This window comes from Eretmochelys imbricata, chromosome 20 (genome assembly GCF_965152235.1).
Source record: "Eretmochelys imbricata isolate rEreImb1 chromosome 20, rEreImb1.hap1, whole genome shotgun sequence".
NCBI classification, from domain to species: Eukaryota; Metazoa; Chordata; order Testudines; family Cheloniidae; genus Eretmochelys; species Eretmochelys imbricata.
In genome coordinates this window covers 20,982,425-21,004,818 of record NC_135591.1, presented here as the reverse complement: position 1 = coordinate 21,004,818, position 22,394 = coordinate 20,982,425, and the positions used below count along the sequence as shown (strand labels likewise).

The 22,394-nt window shown below is 59.2% G+C and overlaps 1 protein-coding gene across 5 annotated transcripts in view; it reads right to left on the bottom strand.

The window, feature by feature from the left end:
• Positions 1 to 22,394, bottom strand: part of OLFM2 (olfactomedin 2) — a 74,550-nt gene that overhangs the window by 16,630 nt on the left and 35,526 nt on the right. For 3 of the 5 annotated variants that reach the window (XM_077838583.1, XM_077838586.1, XM_077838587.1), the window contains 2 exons: positions 21,336 to 21,485; positions 6,855 to 7,010 (listed from right to left, as the gene is read on the bottom strand). In XM_077838583.1, coding sequence (XP_077694709.1) covers positions 6,855 to 7,010; positions 21,336 to 21,485 — 306 coding nt within the window. The remainder of the gene's footprint in view (positions 1 to 6,854; positions 7,011 to 21,335; positions 21,486 to 22,394) is intronic. The other 2 variants (XM_077838584.1, XM_077838585.1) reach the window with 1 other exon arrangement.

Below are 22,394 nucleotides of genomic sequence, written 5' to 3'. Positions count from 1 at the left end.
ATTCCCGAGAGCCTGTTTCCATCATTCCCACCGGCCTACGAGATGTGCCCCCTTTGGGAATAGCCACAGGACTCTCCTTTTGGTTCCTCTGTCCCTGCAGCCAGAACAGACACTGCTGGCTTCAGGCTCTGGGCATCTGCCTACAGGGACGCACGCACTGACCCAACTCAGCCTCTTGCAGGGTACCAAGCTGCCTGCCTCACCCTGCCCGCTGCCCCTCACCCCCCCCCATCCCTCCACATCTCACCCTCTGCCCAAGGCGAGGCCAAAATGAGAGACATGTAAGAATAGGTGTCTGCATATGGCACCTTGTTAGCACAGGGATGGGCGCATCCGTATCCAATAGGACAGACAGATAGCAGGGGCGCGTGGTGACAGACAGACAGCTAAAGAGGTGTGAATGGGGATGGACAGCTAGACGATAGCTGTACCCAGCTGAGGTTCCTTTGCCAGTGAATTGACGGATCTGTACAACCCCATTCTCCTACGCTGGGCTCCCTCCTGCAAGCAGCTGGTGCTGGGCCCTGGGGGCTGTGTCCTGCCCGGTGGCCGTGGGTTTGTCCTGACCTCTGCCCTCCCTGCAGCCTGGCAGACCCGCTTCAGTGAAGCAGGAAGGGATCCCAGAGAGCAGGGAGACCTTTCCTAACCAAAGCTTGCAGGCTTTGCTGGGAGAATGGCTCCAGCTCCTCTCTCTCCCACGAACGCAGGCAGCCCATGTGAATCCCAGCCCCACCTTGCTCAGCACCATCTGCAGAACGGCTGGTCCCCCCCGCCCCAGCTCCTGGCAACGCCAGTGCCAATAACCACGAGGCAGTAGCAGGGGGCGGTCACGCTTGCAGGCCCGCGGCTGCTTGGTGGCAAGCAGCAGGCACCTGGGCCCCGGCGTCAGCTGGGAAGGGTTTCATCCATTCCACTGCGCCTGGCAACATGCAGCCTTCCTCAGGGCCTGACCCACCAGGACTGGGAGCAGTGGGCCCTGCGGGTAATTAGCAGCTCTTCACGTGCCCCGGGAGGTGGGCCAGAGTCCCTATCCCCACCCTACAGGGGGAAACTGAGGCACAGAGCAGTGATGTTACTTACCCACAGTCACAGGGGAAGAGAGTGGAAAAGAACCCAGGAGTCCTGACTGCAAGCGCCTTGCTCTTAACCACTACAACACGGCCCCCACCGGAGCAGAATTAGAGCCCAGCAGCCCCCCATTGCTGGTCCCTGCTCTAGCCACTAGACGCACGGGACCCATCCCCCTCACGGACCTCATACCTCCCACCCTTCACAGGCCGGGCGGGCGGCTGGGGGGTTACTGCGGCTGGTGCGGCTTGATGCAGATCTGGGAGGCCCAGACGACAGACAGATGGATAGATGGGCATGTTAGGGCTGGACAGACGGACACTGGCCTGGGGAACGGGACTGGCCAGAGCACCCTGCGGGGAAGGCTATTTAGGGTTTTGGACTTTAGGACGAAACCCCAGCTGCAGAGGGGCCCAGCAGGCTCTGACCCTACTCAGCCCCAGGCTAATCCCTGGGTCTTGGGGCACCCCCCCAGCGCCCGTATCAGCACAGGGTGCACCTCAAGGGGGTCAGTTGGGCTCGGGTGCCTGGGTCACTGGTGAGTTACCTCCAGACACCCCCATGCTCCCGTCCCAGCTGCAGTGGGGAGATTGCAGCTCTTGGCAGCTCTGCTGCCCGGTGGGTCTGGCTGGGTTACAGTTCCTCTCCCATCTGCTGCAGAAATCAACAGCCATCACTCCCAGCAAATGGTTTCTAATCACAGCGGCTTCGGAGCACCTGAAAAATGACTGGGGGGGGTGGGGGAAGGGAAGGTGATTGAATGGAGAAGAGGCTGGGGAGGCGGCCGGGCTGCAGTCATTTATCAGCACAGATTCCTCCCCAGGGGCTGCAGGAAAACCATTTGTTTGTTTACTTATTTTTAATTGCAAATGCCAGGCCCTTCTCCTGGTGTCAGCCTGGCGCTGGCCCATGGCCCTGCCTCCCCCGCTGACTCCTGAGCGGAGCTGGTGGAGGCAGGACCAAAGGGCTCCTGGCAAGAGCTGAGCGGCAGGGGCTTGCCTGTAAAGGTGCAGCATTAACTCTGGCCCCAGAGGTACCAGTCTAGTGTCACCTCCTGTGGGCCAGAAAACACCCCCACGAGCCCGGCATCCTGCCCAGGGGCCTGCGGTCTGAGGAGACCACGTCATCCAGAGTCCCCTGCACCTGAGGGTCAGCTGTTCCACGGTCAGTCCCCTCACTGGTATCAGCGCGTGCCTTTGTTCTACACTGAATTCGTCTAGCGCCGCCTGCCAGCCGCTGCCTCTTGCTCTGCCTAGTCTGGGATCGGAAATCTCCTCCCCACGCAGGCAGCGCCGTGATCAAGCCGCGCTGTAACCTTCTCTTCCGTAAGCCCAGCAGATTATCCTTTCGCTGTCAGGCAGGTTTCGCAGAGCTCGAGTCCGTCTCCTGGCTTATGCTCAATTAAATTGGTTAGTCTCTAAGGTGCCACAAGTCCTCCTGTTCTTTCTGCGGATACAGACTCACGCGGCTGCTCCTCTGAAACCTGGCTCTCCTCTGAAAGCTCTCCAACTTCGCAGCTCCCTTTGCCCAAGCTATGAGGCCAGCAGTGGATGCTGCTTTTTTGCAGTTGGGATTTGCAGTGCTGGGGAAGGCTCATGGCAAGCAGAAGACGCTAGACACGCAGAGACCGCAGACCATGGAGAATCAGCAGCCGGGAACAAGCCCGTATTGCCAGCAGAAATGGGACAAGGTAGCCCGGCAGGGTCTTTCCGTCTGTAATGTCCATGATCCTCCACAGGCATCACTGCAGGCTTCCCAAGGGAGGGGCTGTTTGTGTGGGGACCTCACCTTGCCGCCTCCCATGTGAAATCTGTTCCATGCAAGGGGCTGGCAAGACGGCACCTTTCACCAGACCCCACCATGCCGGGCTCCATGGCACCGCCTCCAGAACGAACAGCAATCCACACGAACCCAGCAGGGGCTTTGTCCCTCTTCAGCGGACACGGGAGGTTAACAGCTTACTATAGATACTAGCCGGAGGAGCTGCTCCCTTGGCTTGTGTGGCAGCTCAACGACTGACATTTTCAGATGCAACTAGTAGTTCTGGGTGGCCCCATTTGGGGCACCTTAAAGGGTCCTGATCTCCAGGGACACGTACTTACCACATAGTCCCTTTAAGGCAGCTCACCGCTCGGGGGCCCGAACCGCGGCTTTCACAATCAGGCATTGCTTTTGAAAACATAGCACGCTGAAGACCGCGGGTTCAGACTCTGCTAATGATGCCGGCTGAAGTTTGCCAGGCTGGGGGGGTGAGAAGTTCTGAATGTACGTCTCAGCTGTCGGAGCATCTCTCGCTGAGCTGTAAAATGCTGCTGAACCCCAGGCGTCCCCTGCTTGCGGAATAGACGCCCGCCTCTGCGGCAGAGAGGAATCGCGGGCTCCTGAAGAGTCTGTCTGTACCTGCGACGCTTTGATTCCACCGAGCAGGACTGTTCAAAGCACCATCGGGGGAGAAAACAGGATGAAATATTCATGTGTGCGGCTCGCGAACAGGCAGGTGGCAGCTCTGGGCAAGGATGCCACAAGCTCTCTCATTAGGGAGGAAGAGATGAGAAAACAACTTTCCAGCCAGCATCTCCCTCTCGGCAGCTCCTGCCCGTTCTGTGGGAGACACCTCCTCCACTGAGCAAGCCCGACAGCACTATGCTTTCCTGGCAGGGGCACAAAGGACACAGGGACGGCCAGACCGGAGCAGCTCCGGGTGCCATCTACCCTGGTATCCCATCATCTACAGTGACCAGCACGAGCTGCTTCACAGCTAGGCGTGACCCCTCTTGCAGTCGGCAGAGATGGGGGGCAGTAGGCAGGGGTGGACCTAGGGCAGGCCAGCCGCAGAGGGTGCAGGGAGCTTGTCTTTGGGGCGTGGGTGATGGGAACGGGCCCACGGCCAGGGAAGCCACATTACAGGTCGACTGAGATCCCTGGGCCTCCCAACTCAAGGGCACGTGAAGACGCTTCACTCTGCAGCATTCACTGCCTGTTGCTTCTGCTCGTGTGAGGTGAAATTGACCCCCAGGCAGTGGGCCAGCCAAAGGCCTAAACCCAGCAGGACTTAAGTGATGCCTGGGTCTGGAGCTGGGCCCTGCCCCGGGGTGAGGAGCTGTGGGGGGAACAAGGCCTCATGCCAGGGCCTGGCCGGGGTTTGTGGGGGGTGCATGCTGGTACTTCTGGAACGGCATGGGCCAGCCCCGGTGCATGCGCAGTCCTGCAAAACAGCATCCCCCAGAACCCGTCAGGGACAAACTCCTCCAGAAACAGGCCTGGCCGGTTTAAACCTGGGTAATTGGCCTGCCTATGGGGGCACTGGACCATCACCGCTGTACCAGCAAGGACTCCAGATGGACACGTCTGAGATCCTGCTTCGTCTTCCCCTCCCTCGGGTGGCCCTTTCCAACCCACCAGCCCAACACATCCCTCCGTGATGGAGCAGCCGCCCTGCATTCGGAGAACAACAAAACCCATATTTCCCCATCTGTACTGGCCTAGTGCTGCTCCCCCTCCTGGGTCCGGTTTGTCAAAAGCAGGCAGGTGCCCATTGCTCCCAGCCCAGAACCGACCACCACCACGGAGGGCTGGACAGCACGAGATGCTCACTGACGTCCAGTCTCTGAAGAGAGACCACGATAGGCAGGGCGTACGTTTGCTTTCAGTCCTCACTCAGTTCAATTTCAACCGGCCTTTTGTTTGGGTTTCATTCCTTGCCCCAGCACATTTGCCATGGCGCTGAGCAGGCTGAGGTCTCTGTGCCAGCCCCGAACCCTGGACAGCGACAGGGTCGTGTTAACACCTTCCACTCTTTGGGCCTTTATTCCACTCAGTTTAATACAACAGGCTCAGGCCCGGGGCTGGCCCATCCCCTGGGGTGAAGGGTGGGAGGCCAGGCCTGGTGCTGGGCCCTGCCCGGGGGTGAGGAGCTGGGGGGTGGCCCTGGGCCTGGTGCTGGCCCATCCCCTGGGGTGAATTTCACTCACCAGGTGCAAGGCCCCACCCTACCTCTTGTCCTCCTTCAAGGCATGTTTTGGTACCTGCAGCCACCCCTCAGGAGCTCCCCCGCAAGCCAGGGTCTCCTGGAAGCCGCTGACCAAGACCAGTCCTCAGCCTTCAGCTCCCATCAACTGAGGCTTTTCTCTCCGGTTCTCGCCAGGGCCATGATTCCCAGCCGGTGTCCTTGGGCCACAACTCCTGCCTCTTGACAGGATCGTATTCCAGTCCCAGGGGCCTGGCACCTGCCGCTGTGATTAAACCCACGAAGACATTTGCTACAGCTCAGATGTTTGATCAACGCCTCGTCTCTGCGACTGTCAGCTCCGGGTCCCTGCTCCGCCTCCGCTTCCTTTGGCCAGGTTTCAGCATTTGGCACTGGCCGCTCCCGAGACACAAACACACTTTGGCTGTCAGGGCTCAGGCTGACAGCTTCAGAAAGAACCCCATTTCCTCGAGGGAAGGTCCCTGTGTGTAGGGATCAGCCTGGTGCTTACTCGGTGTTCGGTCACAGAGTCCACCCATTATGGCACATGGGAGCTGGTTGTCACTTGCTGGGTAGCAATTGCACATTTGCCAGGACAGAGCCCTATTTCATTGACTCATGCACTTATTTAGGGACACCTAAATGTGGCTAAGGCTCTGGACTGGGAATAGAGACCCGGGCCCGGTCATTCCACTCCCTGCACCTTCTCGGTTAGGTGTGATTTTCCCACCGACATCTCTCTGCTGGGAGAAGCTCCAGTGCAGAAACAATTCTGCCACCACGAACGCACATAACCCAGCACAGACCAGAATAAGCGACACTAGCATAAGTGCTTTTAGCCCCGACAGAACTGTCTACGTTGTCACGGAGTTGGGGGGAGTCCGGGGCCTGCATGCCTCTTCCTGGCATTCACTGAGACTCTCAGCCAGCCAGTAACACGGAAGGTTTATTGGACCACAGGAACACAGTCTCAAACAGAGCTTGTGGGTACAACCGGGACCCCTCAGTCACGTCCTTCTGGGGGGCAGGGAGCTCAGACCCCAGCCCTGGGGTTCCCTGCATTCCTCCACCCAGCACCCAACAGAAACTAACCCCCCCAGCAGGCCCCCTCCTGCAGCCTGTCTTCACATTCCCCTCCCCCTCCCGGCTCAGGTGACAGGCTCTCAGGTCTCCCCTCCCCAGGTCAACACTCCCCCCTCCCTGCTGCCTCACATCCTCACAGATGTGCCGGGGCATTTGAAGATGCTCCCTTCGGCCAAAGGCCGGGGTCTCCCACTGACGCAGGCACGGAGGCTGACAGGAGAATTCGGTCTACACCAGGGGCCAGGTCGGTTTAACCACGTTGCTCGTGGGAGATGAGGGCGGTGGCGGATTTTTCACGCCCCTGAGCGACGCAGTTATCCGGCCCACATTCCTAGCGCCGACCAGGCCAAGGGCAGGTTTGTGGCTGGCATGTTACAGCAGCAGGACATGGGCCTTGGCCTCGTCCATTTAGGCTGTGAGCTCGTTGGGCAGGACGGTCTGTGCAGCCCCCGGCGCCATGCGGTGCTGGTCACAGCTGGTGCCTCTGGGCACACCTAGCAGACGCAGAATGGGATTTGCAAAGCCACCTCGACGCCCAAATCCCGCCAAGGCCTGGGCATCACTTATGCCTCTCTGCCTCTTGCCCCATAGCCTCAGCTGGACCCACGTAACAGCAGCACCATCCCTATGCTCCAGGCACTCCTGGCATCACTCAGAACCACAGCGCTGACTGCACCCAAGGGCAGCAGTACCAGACAGCTAGACCACTGGCAAACGGGAGTCTGCAAAGGGTTACCTGGAAGCTTTTAGTGTTCAGGCTTTTCTGGCTTTCGGTGGCCACCTTCAGCCTGGAATCCAGCCCCTTCATGAGGGACTCCGTGTGGCGCACGTACTGCAGGTCGCGGTAGGTTCTCAGGTCCAGCACCTCCATGGACTGGGAGACGTTCTGCACCTGGACAAGCAAAACAGAGCGGTGAGAGCAGGTGCGCTCTTGGGGTACGGCCCCTCCTTCCCAGAGCAGCCCTGGGGACTGGTACAGGCGAGAGCACGCGGTGTGGTCGTGGGACACGTGCTCTCTCTCTAGGTACATTCGTCACCTCTATCGCTGTTCCCGGGGGAATTCCCTCCTACAGGAACTCAAGTTCTGCTGAAGTTCAGCAATATTTCTACTTCCCAAAGCCCAGAGCTCAGGACCCGCAGGATTGTCCAGCTCCTTCCCCATCACGCAAAACAACCCAGATCCATGCAATATAGATCCCGAAATCAGAGCTCAGCACGGATGAGAGCGGAGGAAGAGTTGGCCACCGGAGTTGTTCTGAGTGTTATTAATAAGGACCTGGGAACAGAACGAAGCTCTGATTTAATACCAGCGCTCCAGGGAGATGCCTCATTAGCAGCGCACTCCTCTGCCTTCCCTGGGAAGGCTGCAGGTGACTTTCCCATTTGGATTCTGCAAAGAGTTGGCCAGAATTGATTTGATACGCCCTGCTCCCTTCCCTGATCTCTGTTTAATTAATGAGGCCCTCTCCCAGCTCTGCACCTCCTGCCCATAATGAAAAGATGATTGTGCTAAATGAATTACAGGCATGCAAGCAGAAAGCATTTTCGCTCTGCACCAGAGAGATGGGGAAGCGAGCAGGCAGCTGGCCTGGCAGCATCAGCAGCCATTAGTCACTCATTCGAGCATAGTCACTGCATCCAGCTCCCCTCCTCCTTTTGATCACACTCAGTGTGGGAGCAGATTCTCACTTACAACCAGGCCTGTTTGTGCTGCCAACACCATGTAAAGGGGTTACCGGGTGAGTGACAATGAGGCCCATTATATGCTAAGCCACAGGGCACCAGGAGCGGTGTGCGTCGGGGTTTGTTTCAATCCATTCATATCCACGAGTGGATGGCAACTGGGTTACAGCCAGAAGTTTTGGGATTGGTTTTTTTTAAATAAATGTTTAGATTCTGGGCACTGCACTGGAACCTGCTGGCGAGCCTTGTGCCTGGGGAGGGAGCGCAAATTAGCGGGGAGGGCGCTGGATTGAGACTCAGCAGATCTGCCTTCTATTCCCAGCCTCTCTGGGCCCGTTTCTCTTTTGTCCGTCTTATCTAGCCACCCTGCGTGTTTGCTACGGCAAGGAACCGTCTCTCCCTACCAGGGCTGGGCACGTTGCTGCCTGGAACAGCCATGGAACGGACCCACGAAAAAACCTTTCACTTTGGGTCAAACGGAATCAGAATTTTTGGTGACTTTGAGTCTGTTCCAGAACGAGAATTTCAACCTGCGTCGCCCACCTCCCAGGTGAGCGCCCTAACCCCTGGAAACCGTGAGCCTAGTGGGTTAGGGTGCGAGCCCCCGCCCCCATCTCCTCCTCCTGCAGCCCTTTCACGAGTGGCCGAAACTATTCATGTCAGAGTCACGAGTCAGTTCAAGTCGACCACAACTGCATTTTTCGCTGAATAAAATATTTATCTGACAAATTTCACCCAGGGCTACTCCGTGCACGTGAGCAGGCCCCAGCGCACGGGGCCGGTGTAGCTACTGGCCAGCGGACTGGAGGGGAGCGCTCCCGCCCTGGGACAGCCGGCACCACACCGCCCTGCTGGCTCCTACCGCACACGTCACACAGCACAGGTGTCTCCAGGCGGCAGGGGGAGCGGGCGGGCTGGGGAGGGGAAACGAGGCAGCACAGGGTACATCACCGGTTCCCAGTTCATCACCCCGCACCGCCCAGTCTCGATGCCAGCTCTTTAATTCCCAGTGTGGCAGTGATGTCTCCGGGATGCCTCTGCCCCAGTGCCCCGCTCCCACCCTGCACCCCGTGGGAGGAGAAAGGGACCGCGGCAATGTTCTCCACTACCGCCTGGGCTGGAGAACGAGCAATCCCCACTGCCCAGCGTTACGGTCATGTAAACCCTGCGATAAGTGGCTCCAAACCCCAGGCACGGCACGGCCAGGCTTCCTCAGCACCTGGGTAGACACTGACATAAGCCCAGCAACGGTGACACTGAAACTGCCGGGCCCACCGTTCCGGCAGAGGGAAGTTTGCCGTAATCGCACAGCAGCAGAACACAGGTGCTGGCCACGGATCTCCAGCTCTGTGTCCTGTGGGGAAGGGTCACGCTACAGCCTGATTTCCCCAACCTCTGCCTGCCCGGGGCTCTCTCTTTTCCTGCTTTCCTCCACCAGCATCCGCTCCCCGTCACACGCTGCAGTGCAGCGTCCGTAGCCCGGGGTGCGCGCGAGACGTGTGTGAAGATCTTTGCAAATGCAATTTGCTTGCTCACTTGGCTGCGCGCGGTGTCTCGGCCTGGCTGGTGCGTCACCCCCGTGCACCGGTTCTGGGTAGACAAACTGCCTGCTGAACGAGAGGTAGCTCTGAGGGGACTGCTCACCGCAGAGAGCAGCACCGAGGTCACTAGCAAAGCCCATCCAGCCGCGGGTATTTAACAAACACCCAGCTTACCTCCCAGAGGCCAGGACAGAGCAGCTATAGGAGGCTAAATAAATACAGCACTGACTGATTACACACTACGGTCGCACCGACAGGCTCCCAGGAGACCAGGGCGCTGCGCAGACACGGAGATGGACAGAAAGTCCACCCCAGCCGGAGGGACTGAATTCTCCTGCAGGTCTGTCTAAGGCACCACGCCGCGCCAGGCAGAGAAGCTCTCCAGCTCAGGCAAAACAGGATGATCACAATCCCGGCCTTGGAATCTCTGCAGCCCAGCTGTCCCGATTCCTGGTCTCGCGCCTAGGGTGCATAGTTAGGCCACTTACATAAACGCTGCAGAGAAGACTCCTCTTCCTGCAGCTTTCATGTATAAACTCCCATCTTTTGTTCAGGGCTGCCGCTGTTCTTTGGCTCTTAAACCACCCGAGTGCTCATTTCTTGTGGGCTTCGGTTCTTTCATTTCATCGGCCCCCGCCACTAAAATTAGTTTATTTCAGTGCCTTAACGAGGCGAGAACGCAGCCACGTTCCCTCAGTGGTTATTTATTTATTGACAGGGGCCCTTTTGGTGTTTACAGCTGCGGCTGCAGCCTCGGAAGGCTTCAGAGCCGTTTTGCAGCAAGTTATAATAAAAGTTTAATCATTTTTTTGTGTGTGAATGTATAAAAAGCCGAGAGGAAATGAAAGGAAAGCCGCCTCCTCGTGGACTCTGCCCACCGCAGATGGGGGAATTGAGACCAGTTAGAAAACTTAACAGCTTTTATTAACATTTACCGCGGTAAAGCGACCCAGGGGGCGATTCCTACGTGGGGAGAGAGGGCAGGTCTCTCTCTGCAGCACCTCGCAGAGATGCAACGTCATCTCCAGAGGCTGCATCCCCCTGTGGAGCACTGCCAGGCACCCCGGGATGCCAACCTTTGGGCAAAGCCCCCCGACCTCCCAAGCTAAGCCGGAGGGGAGACCTCCAAAGGCAGCGAAAGTCTCGGTGGCACATTAGCACCGTGGGCAGGTCTGCACTGCGATCAGAGGCCTGAACGCAGCCCAGGGAGCCACAGCACAGTTAGCTCGGAGCCAGCCAGCTCCGGGAACAGCAGCGGGGCGGGGTGACTGCTCCAGGGCGGGGCAGGGTCCCAGGCGGGGCTGCGTGCTCGTGCGGCATGCTCGTGCGGTTGTTGTTTTCCATGCTAGCTAGGCCCAGGTCGCAGCTCACATGGCAGCGGAGACAAGCCCTGTGTCTCTGCTGGAAGTCCAGGGGGAGCAGGTCATTGGAGCCAGGTCCTGGGGGGCACCCCAACCCCTCCACCCCCCTTCCCCTAGAAACGTCAGCTCTGCGTGCACCCTGGTGCCCCCTTCCCGGCTCGCCTCTGCTGGAATGCCGCAGAGAGCTGCCATCAGCGAGCGCTGGGCTGTGGTCACAGCTCCAGACTGGGACTCCTGCACATCCTGCTAGCTTTGGGACCTTGTCCCTCCCACCCTGGGCAGGTCTCGTCTTTGGGGCTGTAGTTCAGTACGTGTTTGTACAGCTCCTAGCGCAGCAGGGCACCATCGTGGCTAGCCTCTGGCACGACTGCAATGTGGACATTAAACAACCACCACCAACACCCTCGCATTGGTGTGACCGCTGCCTCGCCAGGGACCGGACTGGGGGCTAAGCACTTGAGCTGCTTCAGCTGTAACCGCCTCTCACGCTCTGAAGAACAGGCACTAGGGGGACCCGTAACACCCGCTCCCCAGCAGCTCACACTCACACCTTTGCTTCTGCCGCAGCCTTCCTCTTGCAACCAAAACCCACTCACGCCGATGCAGCCCCAGGCAGAGCAGAGAACAGTGTTCATAATTCATCGGGGGCCCCCCACCCCCAAGTTGGGTCTGACCTGCTGCTTCAGCACGCTGCTAGGGGGCCTTTCAGGCCCGCTGTCAAACTGAGCCCCTGCCGCCCACTTTCCACAAGCGCTCACGGGGTTAACCCTAATGTCTTCTCTTCTTAATCCTTAGCCAGCCAGGGGCAAGAGTTACACCTTGCCAGGAACAGGTTACAGGGCCCTGGGTGCGTCCCGGCTGGTGGGATCCTACTTCCCCCGTAGCGCATTCCGAATGCCGGAGTCCCCTCTGCGCCCTGCCCCGATGCCCGGCTGTTAAACTGACACTGCCGCTCACCCTAGAAGTAGCTGCATGTTAGCGGTGGGGGAAGTGCCCCTCGTGTGTGTCTGGGAGGCTCCACCTGACTGGGCTGGGTGCTGCGCACGTTGCCCAGAGTTTACAATCTAAGCAGACAAAGGCAAGATACTGGGTGGCCCCATGCTTACACCGGGGGGAGCTGAGACCCACCGTCACATACACAGTCAGCGCAAAGCTGGGAGCCGAGACCAGATCTCATGCATCCCCGCCCACTGCTTCAATCCGCCAGGCCAGCCGGCCCTCAGCCAAGGGCCCTGCCTGGAAAGAGCCCACAGGGCGAGCGGCGCTGTTAACGTCCACGAGTATCTTACATCGGAGGCTGCACCAGCAGCAGGATCTCTCGTCCGTCTCCCCTCCCCGCACGTGGAACACGGGTCCTTCCTTTCGCAGCTCTCCCATCTCCTGCCATCCCAGCTGCCGCTGAGAGGAACAGACGGCTGGCAAAACGGGCAGCGTGGCTGCAAAGAGACTTCCCCTTCCAAGATGCTGTTCCCCAGCCCCCTCCGCTCGCTGGGCATGTTGCATCACGCAGCCAGGGCTTTGCACGCACGCAAATGGGCGGTTCGGGCGACAGCCTGTGATCGATAGCGGTGCTTAGCCGGGATGTTACTGACGGAGCTGAGCAGAGGCCAGCTCTCTCGCTCGCTCGCTGCTTCCAAGCTATTTTAATTCCCGCCAAGGTCAGGAGCTGACTTCCCTTCACCACCACCTGAGCCCTCCTGCCACTCAGGGAAGATTTATGGGTCTTTATTATTTATTTTTGGCTGGGAGCATTTATCTGGGTCTGTGCAGACGTGGGAGCTCATCTCCCTGCCAGACCTCCTGCCGTCAGTGTCTGCAGCCCCTTCCGTGAGCAACAGGAACCCAAGGAGCAGAGCTGACTAAGGAAAACCACCTCCCTACGTTCCACTCTGACTTGCCGTCCAAAGCCCGGAACGCGAGGCCCAGGCTCCCAGTGGGCGAGGGCAGAACAGATCCAGGCACCTCGGTCACTCGATCTTCTCTCCATGCCGCGTGGAGTCGGGCTGGATGGCTCGGCAGGGGATCCGCGCTGCCCAGGGCTGTCCTGAGCTGGGTGAAATGAGGGCGTTGGGGGGTTGTCACGGTGTCCCTGGGCGATGCTCTGGAACTGCTCCCCGTGAAGCCAGTCAGGACTCTGGGGAAGTCTCCTCTCTGGGAGCAGCCTGTCTGCAGGACACAAAGCTCACCCGGCTTCCACCTTCCTGGGTCTGACCTCGGAGCATTCAGCCTCCTCTGCCCCTCCATGCGCTTCCCACAGCGAGTCCACTCAGGCGGGCCTCCTGGGGAAGCCAGAGGGTCCTGCCCCCCCAACTCCGCAGTCAGACGGGACTCTCAGCCAGCCAGTAAAACAGAGGTTTATTAAACGACAGGAACATGGTCTAAAACAGAGCTTGTATGTGAAGAGAACAGGACCCCTCAGCTGGGTCCATTTTGGGGGGCAGTGAGCCAGACAACCACGTCTGCCCTTCACTCCATGTCCCAGCCAGCCCCCAAACTGAAACTCCCTCCAGCCCCTCCTCCCCTGGGCTTTGTTCCTTTCCCCGGGCCAGGAGATCACCTGATTCCTTTGTTCTCCAACCCTTTAGCTCTCACCTTGCAGGGGGGAAGGGCCCAGGCCATCCGTTGCCAGGAAACAGGGTGTCGGCCATTCTCTGTGTCCAGACCACTGCACACACCTGCCCTCTAGGGCTCTGCAATGATCATACACCCTTACCCCACCACGTAGATACTTAAGAACTGCATAGGGGAAACTGAGGCACCCCCACAATATTCAGAGGAAACATTAAGAACAGTCCCACTTCGTCACAGGGGTAAAGAACAGTTTGCTCCACACAGTGGTGAGATCTAGCGGCCTGGGACTCCAGACCCCTGGATTCTTTCCCAGCTCTGTGACTGTAGGCCAGCGCTCCTCCTCTTTGGAGCGGAGCCTGTCTCTTCTCGGAGTCTGGGCAGCTGTGGCCACTGGGTTTGTTGTAATGCAGATGTGCTAAGATCTCCGAGCGCATGGCGATGTGGGACAAGGCTTTCACACGTGGCTGCGTGACGATGAACACATTAAAGTAAGCGTGCCCCAGTTTCCAGGGGAGCGGCGTGCTCACACCTCCAGCGAGGGCAGTGGCAGCTCAGAGAACTGGGACACGCGTCCAGCCAGGCACCTGCGTTTGGAAAAGGTTGACCCTGTCCCTCAGGTAGAATCTGCTTTCCATGGAGCACATATAGCTTGACACACGAAAGCCAGTCGAGATCACAGCCTGCACTGCAATCAGCAACAAATGCCCAACGCTCAGCCCTCCACCAGAGCCACAAAGGATTTAAACCCGCTTAAAAATACCCACACCCAGGCCCCTGCCAGTCACCCATTGTGGGAGAAGCACGCATGACCCTGCACAGGGCCCAACTATGGAGTCATCCCAGGTCCCACCCATCCCGCAGGGGAAAGAAAACTGCCCTGTTCTCCTCACTCCAAACCAAACCCACTGACTCCATCCAGACAGGGCTTGTTCCCCTGCTCAGCGCCTGGGACGCACCCCCCGGTGCAAGGTCATCTGGAGAAACGTCACTCCACTGGTCCGGAGGAGCTCCGAGGCTGCGAGACCAAGGGGGCCCTGCATCTCTGAGCGCGGCACTCCCTCCACCTCGCCCATGGCGCACAAAATGATAGCAGTGTCTCCATGGTGGGGAGCAGCCATTCCAGAAACCATGAAGGATCCCTCCCCGCAACCCACCCAACCCTGGCAGCAGGGATCAGAGCCACCCGCTCCCGAGACATTCAGCACATGACTCTCCAGGCTAGAGGGCTCCCCGGTGCTCACGCCGAGGGATCAGGTTAACGGGACGTTCTACCCAGCGCTACCCAACGTCTCATCTGCAGCCGCACACGGCAAGATGCGGCGCACTTGCAAGGCATCTCTGCAGCAGGAGCAGCCCCCCCATCTGCATTGCTATACGCCTTACGTGGGCATCTGAGAGTCCCCAGGGGAGCTCCGAGCCCTCGCCAGAGGGAGAGCCAGCCCTGCCCTGAAGAGGTGATGGTCTAAGGGTGCGAGGGACAGAGAGGTGCAAAGCGGAGAAGTGACTTCCCTCGGGTCACCCAGCAGGTCAATGGAGAGCCCAGCTCTGCTGTGCCCACCGGACTGCCCTGCCCGCAAGCGTCGCACCCAAGAGAATGACAGGGTGCATGGCGGGGCGTCACACCTCCCTCTGGGCAAGCACCAGGCGTCATGGGCAAGAGCAGGACCCAGGGTAGCTGGCACACGTGTGAAAGCCTTGTCCCGCATCACCGGGTTCTCGGAGATCTTCGCACATCTGCCTTACAACACGCCCAGCGGCCTCAGCTGGGATCTGGGCCCCGCTGCGGCCCTAGATAAGACTCCCTCTGTGGCAGTGCCTTCCACCGTCTGCGAAGCCCGGGGCTTCAGGCTGAAGCTCCTTGGGGCAGGGGCTCTCTTGCCATGCAGCTGCTCAGCGCTGGGTGCCAGGGGCCCAGGACGCTGCCAGGGCGCAGATGCTCAGGGCTCAGCACCGGGCTGGGCTGCAGGGGCAGCCGCTTGGAGGCAGAGGGTGGCCCCTTATTAAACCACGTGTCCCGCCAGCCTCGGCCCTTCTCCGTCCCCTCTCCCCCCTTTGCCCCCTGCCCCACGGCACCGACAGGGAGGGCTCTGCGCCTCTTCCGCAGGCTCTGGGCTCCTGCTTCCGTCCATGGAGGCTAAGCAGGAACATGTCCTGTGCGGGGGGGACCGGAGTGCGGCACGCGGACGCTCTCTGAGTGACAGGTGACCTTTGCCGACTCCCCTGGTGGCGCAGGCCGGGGGCTGAGCATTGCTCCTTAGCTAGGGGTCTGGGGGAAGGCAAGCGGCGTTCCACCTTCCCTGTAGACACTGGGGCTGCCGGAGCTGCTGCTTCCCAGAGAGATTCAGCTCGCCCCCTCGGCCGCCCGCTGCCCTGGGTCCCAGCAGCCAGCCGCGTCTCTGGTAACGTGCAGGGACAGAAGCAGATGCTCATCGCCGTAGCCCGGGTGGGTGGGCGGGCGATCCCCCATGGCAGGAGGCTCTTAACCCTTCAGCCATAGGGGGCTTCGCTCCCCGACCCCGACGCATCCCTCAATGAACGTCTCCAACATTCCCGGGCTCCTGCAGCTGCTGCCTCCGAGAGGCAGCGGGAAATGAAATGTCAAGCGCGTCTAAGCGCCAGGCCCCTACGGCTGCAGAGGTAACGGCTGTCCAGCTAGGGGGCCCAAAGGATGTTTATAAAGCCAGGAGCAAAACTCCCCCCAGCCTGTTTTACCCTCTTTTACCAGTGTTTCTGCGCGCCTCGCCATCTCCAGTGGATTCATCCTCACAACCCCCCGGGAGGCAGGGCAGAGCTGTTGACCATACTGTGCAGATAGGGAAACTGAGGCACAGGGAGATGTTGGGTTTGTCTACACTACACTCAGAGGTGTGACTGCATACCATGCTACCTTTCACCAGGCCACCCCGGGAATAGGCAACAGGGGATGGATCACTTGGTGATTCCCTGTTCTCGTCACTCCCTCTGGGGCACCTGGCATTGGCCACTGTCGGTAGACAGGACACTGGGCTAGGTGGACTTTTGGTCTGACCCGGTCTGGCCGTTCTCATGTTCTTATGTAAAAAGAGCAGGGAAGATATTCCACATAACATCGACTAACCCTGCCTCGCGGGGTCCTGTGCCCCCTCCCCAGTCTGTCCGCACCCATCACGCCGACCAACCCGGCCTCACGGGGTTCTTGTGCCCCCCCCGTCTGTCCACACCCATCATGCCGACCAACCCGGCCTCGCGGGGTCCTTGTGCTCCCCGGTCTGTCCGCACCCATCACGCCGACCAACCCGGCCTCGCGGGGTCCTTGTGCTCCCCCGTCTGTCCGCACACATCACACCGACCAACCCGGCCTCGCGGGGTCCTTGTGCTCCCCCGTCTGTCCGCACACATCACACCGACCAACCCGGCCTCGCGGGGTCCTTGTGACCCCCGTCTGTCCGCACACATCACGCCGACCAACCTGGCCTCACGGGGTCCTTGTGACCCCCGTCTGTCCGCACCCATCACGCCAACCAACCCGGCCTCACGGGGTTCTTGTGCCCCCCCCGTCTGTCCACACCCATCATGCCGACCAACCCGGCCTCACGGGGTCCTTGTGCCCCCTCCCCAGTCTGTCCACACCCATCACGCCGACCAACCCGGCCTCGCGGGGTCCTTGTGACCCCCGTCTGTCCGCACCCATCACGCCGACCAACCCGGCCTCGCGGGGTCCTTGTGCTCCCCCGTCTGTCCGCACACATCACACCGACCAACCCGGCCTCGCGGGGTCCTTGTGACCCCCGTCTGTCCGCACACATCACACCGACCAACCCGGCCTCGCGGGGTCCTTGTGACCCCCGTCTGTCCGCACCCATCACGCCGATCAACCTGGCCTCGCGGGGTCCTTGTGACCCCCGTCTGTCCGCACCCATCATGCCGACCAACCTGGCCTCGCGGGGTCCTTGTGACCCCCGTCTGTCCGCACCCATCATGCCGACCAACCTGGCCTCGCGGGGTCCTTGTGACCCCCGTCTGTCCGCACCCATCACGCCGACCAACCCGGCCTCACGGGGTCCTTGTGCCCCCTCCCCAGTCTGTACGCACCCATCACACCGACCAACCCGGCCTCACGGGGTCCTTGTGCCCCCTCTCCAGTCTGTCCGCACCCATCATGCCGACCAACCTGGCCTCGCGGGGTCCTTGTGACCCCCGTCTGTCCGCACACATCACGCCGACCAACCCGGCCTCGCGGGGTCCTTGTGACCCCCGTCTGTCCGCACCCATCATGCCGACCAACCCGGCCTCGCGGGGTCCTTGTGACCCCCGTCTGTCCGCACCCACCTTTTTTCTCTAGGGCTGGCAGCTCTTTGGGGCAGGCCTGTGTCTTTGTTCTGTGCCTGAGCCGCGCCCAGCACAGTGGGGTTGTGGTCTGAGCCCGGGGCTCCCAGACGCTACTGTAGCACACCTAATAAATAATGTTCGGGGCCAAGTCCAGGGGGCCCTGGGCCATGACTAGAGCTCCTAGGCACTAGGGTAACCTTCCCCAATGGCCCCCTGCCCCCCCACGCGGGGGTGCAGTACGGGGGCCGTGAGATACACTTACTACATAATTATAAAGATGCAGGGACATCGGCTTCATCATGGGTGGCACAAGCCAGCCCAAGAGAGCCAGCGCCCAGCGTAAGCAGCGTAAACAATTGCTTAGGGCCCCGAGGAGCTCAAGGAGCCCCCTGCTAATTGTTAGTGGGTGTTTGGGGGGGGGGGGAGGCGAATACATTCCTGCTTCGGGCCCCAGGGGCCGAGCCCCGGCTCTGCAGCCCAGAACACTGGGCACGTTCTTGCGGTGCCCCGTCTTCGCCGCTAGCTGCAGCTGGGCTCCTTGGAGTAAAGCCGGCAGGGATGGGCCAAGCCATGCTGCAGCCCACCTCTAACAGCAGTTGAGATGCCTCTGAGGGACTCAGCCAGAGCAGCCGTGACCTGGGGCTCCCGAACCTCGGCACTGGCCTTTGACGCCGCGCTCTGTGCTTGTCTGCCGGGAGGGAGGGGACACCTCTGCCCGGGAACGTGAACAGAGGCTGCAGAAGGGAGCCTGCTGGGGGGGGGGTTAGTTTCAGTTTGGGGCTGGGTGGAGGAACGCAGGGAACCCCAGGGCTGGGGTCTAAGCTCCCTGCTCTCCCAGAAGGATGTGACTGAGGGGTCCTGGGTGTACCCACAAGCTCTGTTTTGGACTGTGTTCCTGTTGTCCAATAAACCTTCTGTTTTACTGGCTGGCTGAGAGTCTCAGTGAATCCCAGGAAGGGGGGTGCAGGACCTGGACTCCCCCACACTCTGTGACATCAGAGCTGCTGAGCACCCACAAATCTTAAGGGACGGGAGCTGCGTGTGCTCAGAAATCAGCTGCTGTTACCGAGGGGGCAGAATGTGGACTTAGAGCCTGAGGCTCCAGCAGGGCTCCTGGAATCGGTTTTGGAGACCAGGCCCCAGGCTGGGAAAGCTTGATCCAGGCTCTCTTTTCCCCGAGTAGCCACAGAGGCAGAGTGTCTTCATTCCGTCACCACGCGCTGGGAGGCGGTGGGGTGCAGCGGGTAGGGGTGTGAACCTGAATTCTACACCCAGCTCTGACGCCCATCCACTGGGCGAGCTTGGGTAAGACACCTCCCCTCCGTGTGCCCGCCTCCCTTCCCACCTTTTGTCTGCCCCATGAGCATCTCGCCCTGGGGTCTGCCAGCATCTCGCACAATGAGGCCTCTGGAAATCGCCTGCTCTTTTATTGCACATGGTCAGTCGTGATTTGACTCTAATCTTCCCCTTCGCTGGAGGTGCGTCCGTGTCGCTGCCTGAGATTCCCGGTCTTGAAGGCAGATGATAGAAATCAGTGGCTGCCTTGTTCAACCCCTTCCCTGCGAGGCCCGACCCGGCCGCCAGGAGGGAGCGCGTTGCCTGACGGGACTGCGGCCTGAGAACCGCTTCGGGTTAGCTGTCCGTCAGGTTGATCCATTATAACACCATGGCGGGCTCACTGCGCGCAGGGCTGATGAACCGTGTGTGCCCGCCAACCTTGTCACTCCCATGCTCCCAGACACACAATGGCCCGCGCTGGTGGTCGTAACAACTCACTGCAGTCACGTTACATCTCTGATAGCAGCTCTCCATCATTCGAATGGCTCTGGGGAACCAGGACATTCCCATCTCCGCATCTCAGACAGAATGTAAAGGCATTAAAGATGCTCATGCCAGCAAATAGCCACTTTCCCCACAGATGCGGGGGCAGGGGGGCAGAGATAGAGAGAGCACTGCCGTCATTTTTAGCATTGAGGAGTGCTCAGCTACAGTGAGGAAGGGGCCACCCAAAGACAATCGCCAGCTAGCCAGAGGGTCTGAGGCCAGGTGGACAGATCAGAGAGAGGGGTGCGTATAGGTAGGTAGAGAGGGAACTGGAGAACTGGTCTGAATTCAACAAGGTGAAATTCAATAAAGAGAAGTGCAAAGTACTGCACCTGGGAAGGAAGAATCAGATGCACGATTACAGCGTGGGGATGCCTGCCAAGTACTGCTGCAAAGAGCTGGGGCTTCTCGTGGATCCCACACCGAAGGAGTCAACAACGTGATGCAGTTGCAAAAAAGGCAAATGTCGTTCTGGGCCGTATGAACAGACGTGTCGTCTACAATGCATGGGAAGTCACTGTCCTGCCCTCAGCTGGAGCCCTGCGCCCCTGTCCGGGCCGCAGGCTGCAGGAAAGCTGTGAACAAACTGCAGAGCATCTAGCAGCAAAGATGGTCCAAGATTTAGAAAACCTGACCCATGAGACAAGGTACAAAACCCTGGGCACATTTAGTCTTGAGACAAGAAGGTTCAGCAGGGATCTGACAAGTCTTCAAACCTGTGACGGGCTTTTATAGAGAGGACAGTGATCAATATTTCTCCATGGCCACTGGAGGTAGGACAAGAGTCTGCAGCCAGGAAGATGTAGGCTTGATATTCGGAAAACCTGCCTAACTCCCCAGGGTGTGAAGCTCTGCGAGAGGTTCCCAAGAGGGCTGGGGAATCCCCATCACTGGAGGGTTTTAATTACAGGTGGACAAACCCGTGTCAGGGCAGCTCTGGGTTTTCTTGGTCCTGCCTCAATGCCAGGGATTGGATGTGACTTCTCGAGATCCCTCCCAGCCCCACATTTCCAGGATTCGGCGGGAGCTCGCTCACCCTGTGAGCAGGGGCTGTCTCTCGCTCTGGGTCTGCCCAACGCCCAGCACCACAGGGCCCTGATTGCTGACTGGCCCCACCAGCCGCGACTGCAAATGAATATCTGGCCCCTGGGGCTAAGTGGGGCATGGGCCTTTACCTGCACTCTGCGGGGGGCTGCTTCTCACCCCCACCAGACCTGGCTCTAGTGGGGAGGAGGCCGCTCCCCACTGTTTCACCACATCACGCTGACAGAGGGGCTTACGCCCACCCCAAGCGCCACCCACCCCTCTGCTCCCCGCCAGCTGCTCCCCTGCGCTGGTGCTGACATCAGTAGCTCCAGGCACAGCCATAAATCCGGGGACTCGCCCCTCCCTGATCGGACTAATAAATACCTTATTTGCAGGTTCAGAGTCAATAACAAGTTGGCTTCCTTGGCAGGAAGCGACAGGATTAATTGCATTCAAATCAGCTAGGATGGATTTGCTGCTCACCCTCCATTAGGAGCAACACAGACCCCATTTGAATGTCATTAGCGGAGGGAAGGGAACTCCTGCCTGGCTTCCCCCACCACCCTCTCTGTCCGTGGCTGCACTGGGCTTTCAGCTCAAAGCAGCCTGCTGCCAACATTTGCACGGGGCTGGAGAAAAACCATTGCAATTAGGTGTTGGGGAAGTGGGTGCTAAGGACTTCCAGGGACATGAGCATTTCCCAGGACAGAGAAAGACCAAGCCGCTGCTCCACGCCCATTCCTATTGGTGCAGAGGGGAGGAGGTGCGCCGCGGCACACGGCTGCAAGGAGCAGCTGGGACAGGCTCAACACCACCCTGAAGGCCGGGGAACTTGGACAGCCCGTCCGTCCAGAGGCAGTGTAACCCCAGGTCTGCGTGCAGGAGCAAAGCCGAGTCTCTTACCTTTTCCATCAGCTGCCGAAGCTGCCGGCTGCGCAGGTCTCGGGAGCAGGTGCCCTGCACTGGGATGACCGCTGTGCAGAGGCATTTGCCATCGGGGGCTTGAGCGGAGGTGTAAACTTGCCAACCATCATCGGGGCTTTGGAAGAGAGTCTGCAACAGAGAGGGAGGAGACTCATCGGCCTGACTTATCCCATGGCTGCTACTTGGCTTCAGAGCCTTTGGGGAGGGACCCTGTCAAAGGCTCTCTTGAAGTCCAAGGATACTCTGTGCATTGGATCCCCCTGGGCCACCCCTTTGGCGACCCCCTCAGAGAATTCGAATAGATCGGTGAGGCGCGATTTCCCTTTTACAAAAGCCGGGGCGACTCTTCCCCACCACCCTGTGGCTACCTACGCCGCTGATCACTCTGACCTTCACTACAGTGTCAATTGATTGGCCTGGTACTGAAGTCATGCTCCCCGGCCTGGGATTGCCAGGATCCCCTCTGGAGCCTGTGTAAAAACCAGTGTTACCTTAGCTCGTCTCCCGTCATCGGGAGCAGAGGCTGTTTAAGCGAGAGGTTACACGTTACTGTCAGTACTTCTGCAGTCTCAGATCTGAGTTCACAGAATCAGAAAACATCAGGGTTGGAAGGGACCTCAGGAGGTATCTAGTCAGAACTCTGGCTTAAATACCATCTGTTCCTCATGACTTCCTACTTCAGGTTGTTCTAAAATCTCCTTTACTGACACCTCAGTCTGGGACAGTTCCTCAGATCTGTGACCTAAACAGAATGGCTCAGATGTGAGAGTCTCCCTCCCATCAATCTTCTGCAGTGAATCCTGATGCAAAGAATTCATGTAGCTTCTCTGCAACAGCCCTGGTCTTCCTTGAGGGCTCCTTTAGCACCTCGATTGTCCAGGGGCCTCACTGATTGTTTGTCAGCTTCCTGCTGCTGATGCACTTAACAAGTTGCCCTTCAAATTCTTTTTTGGCCTGTCTTGATTATACTTTTACATTTGACTTGCCTGAGTTCATGGTCCTTTCTATTTTCAATTTGACTTACAGTTTTTACAGGAT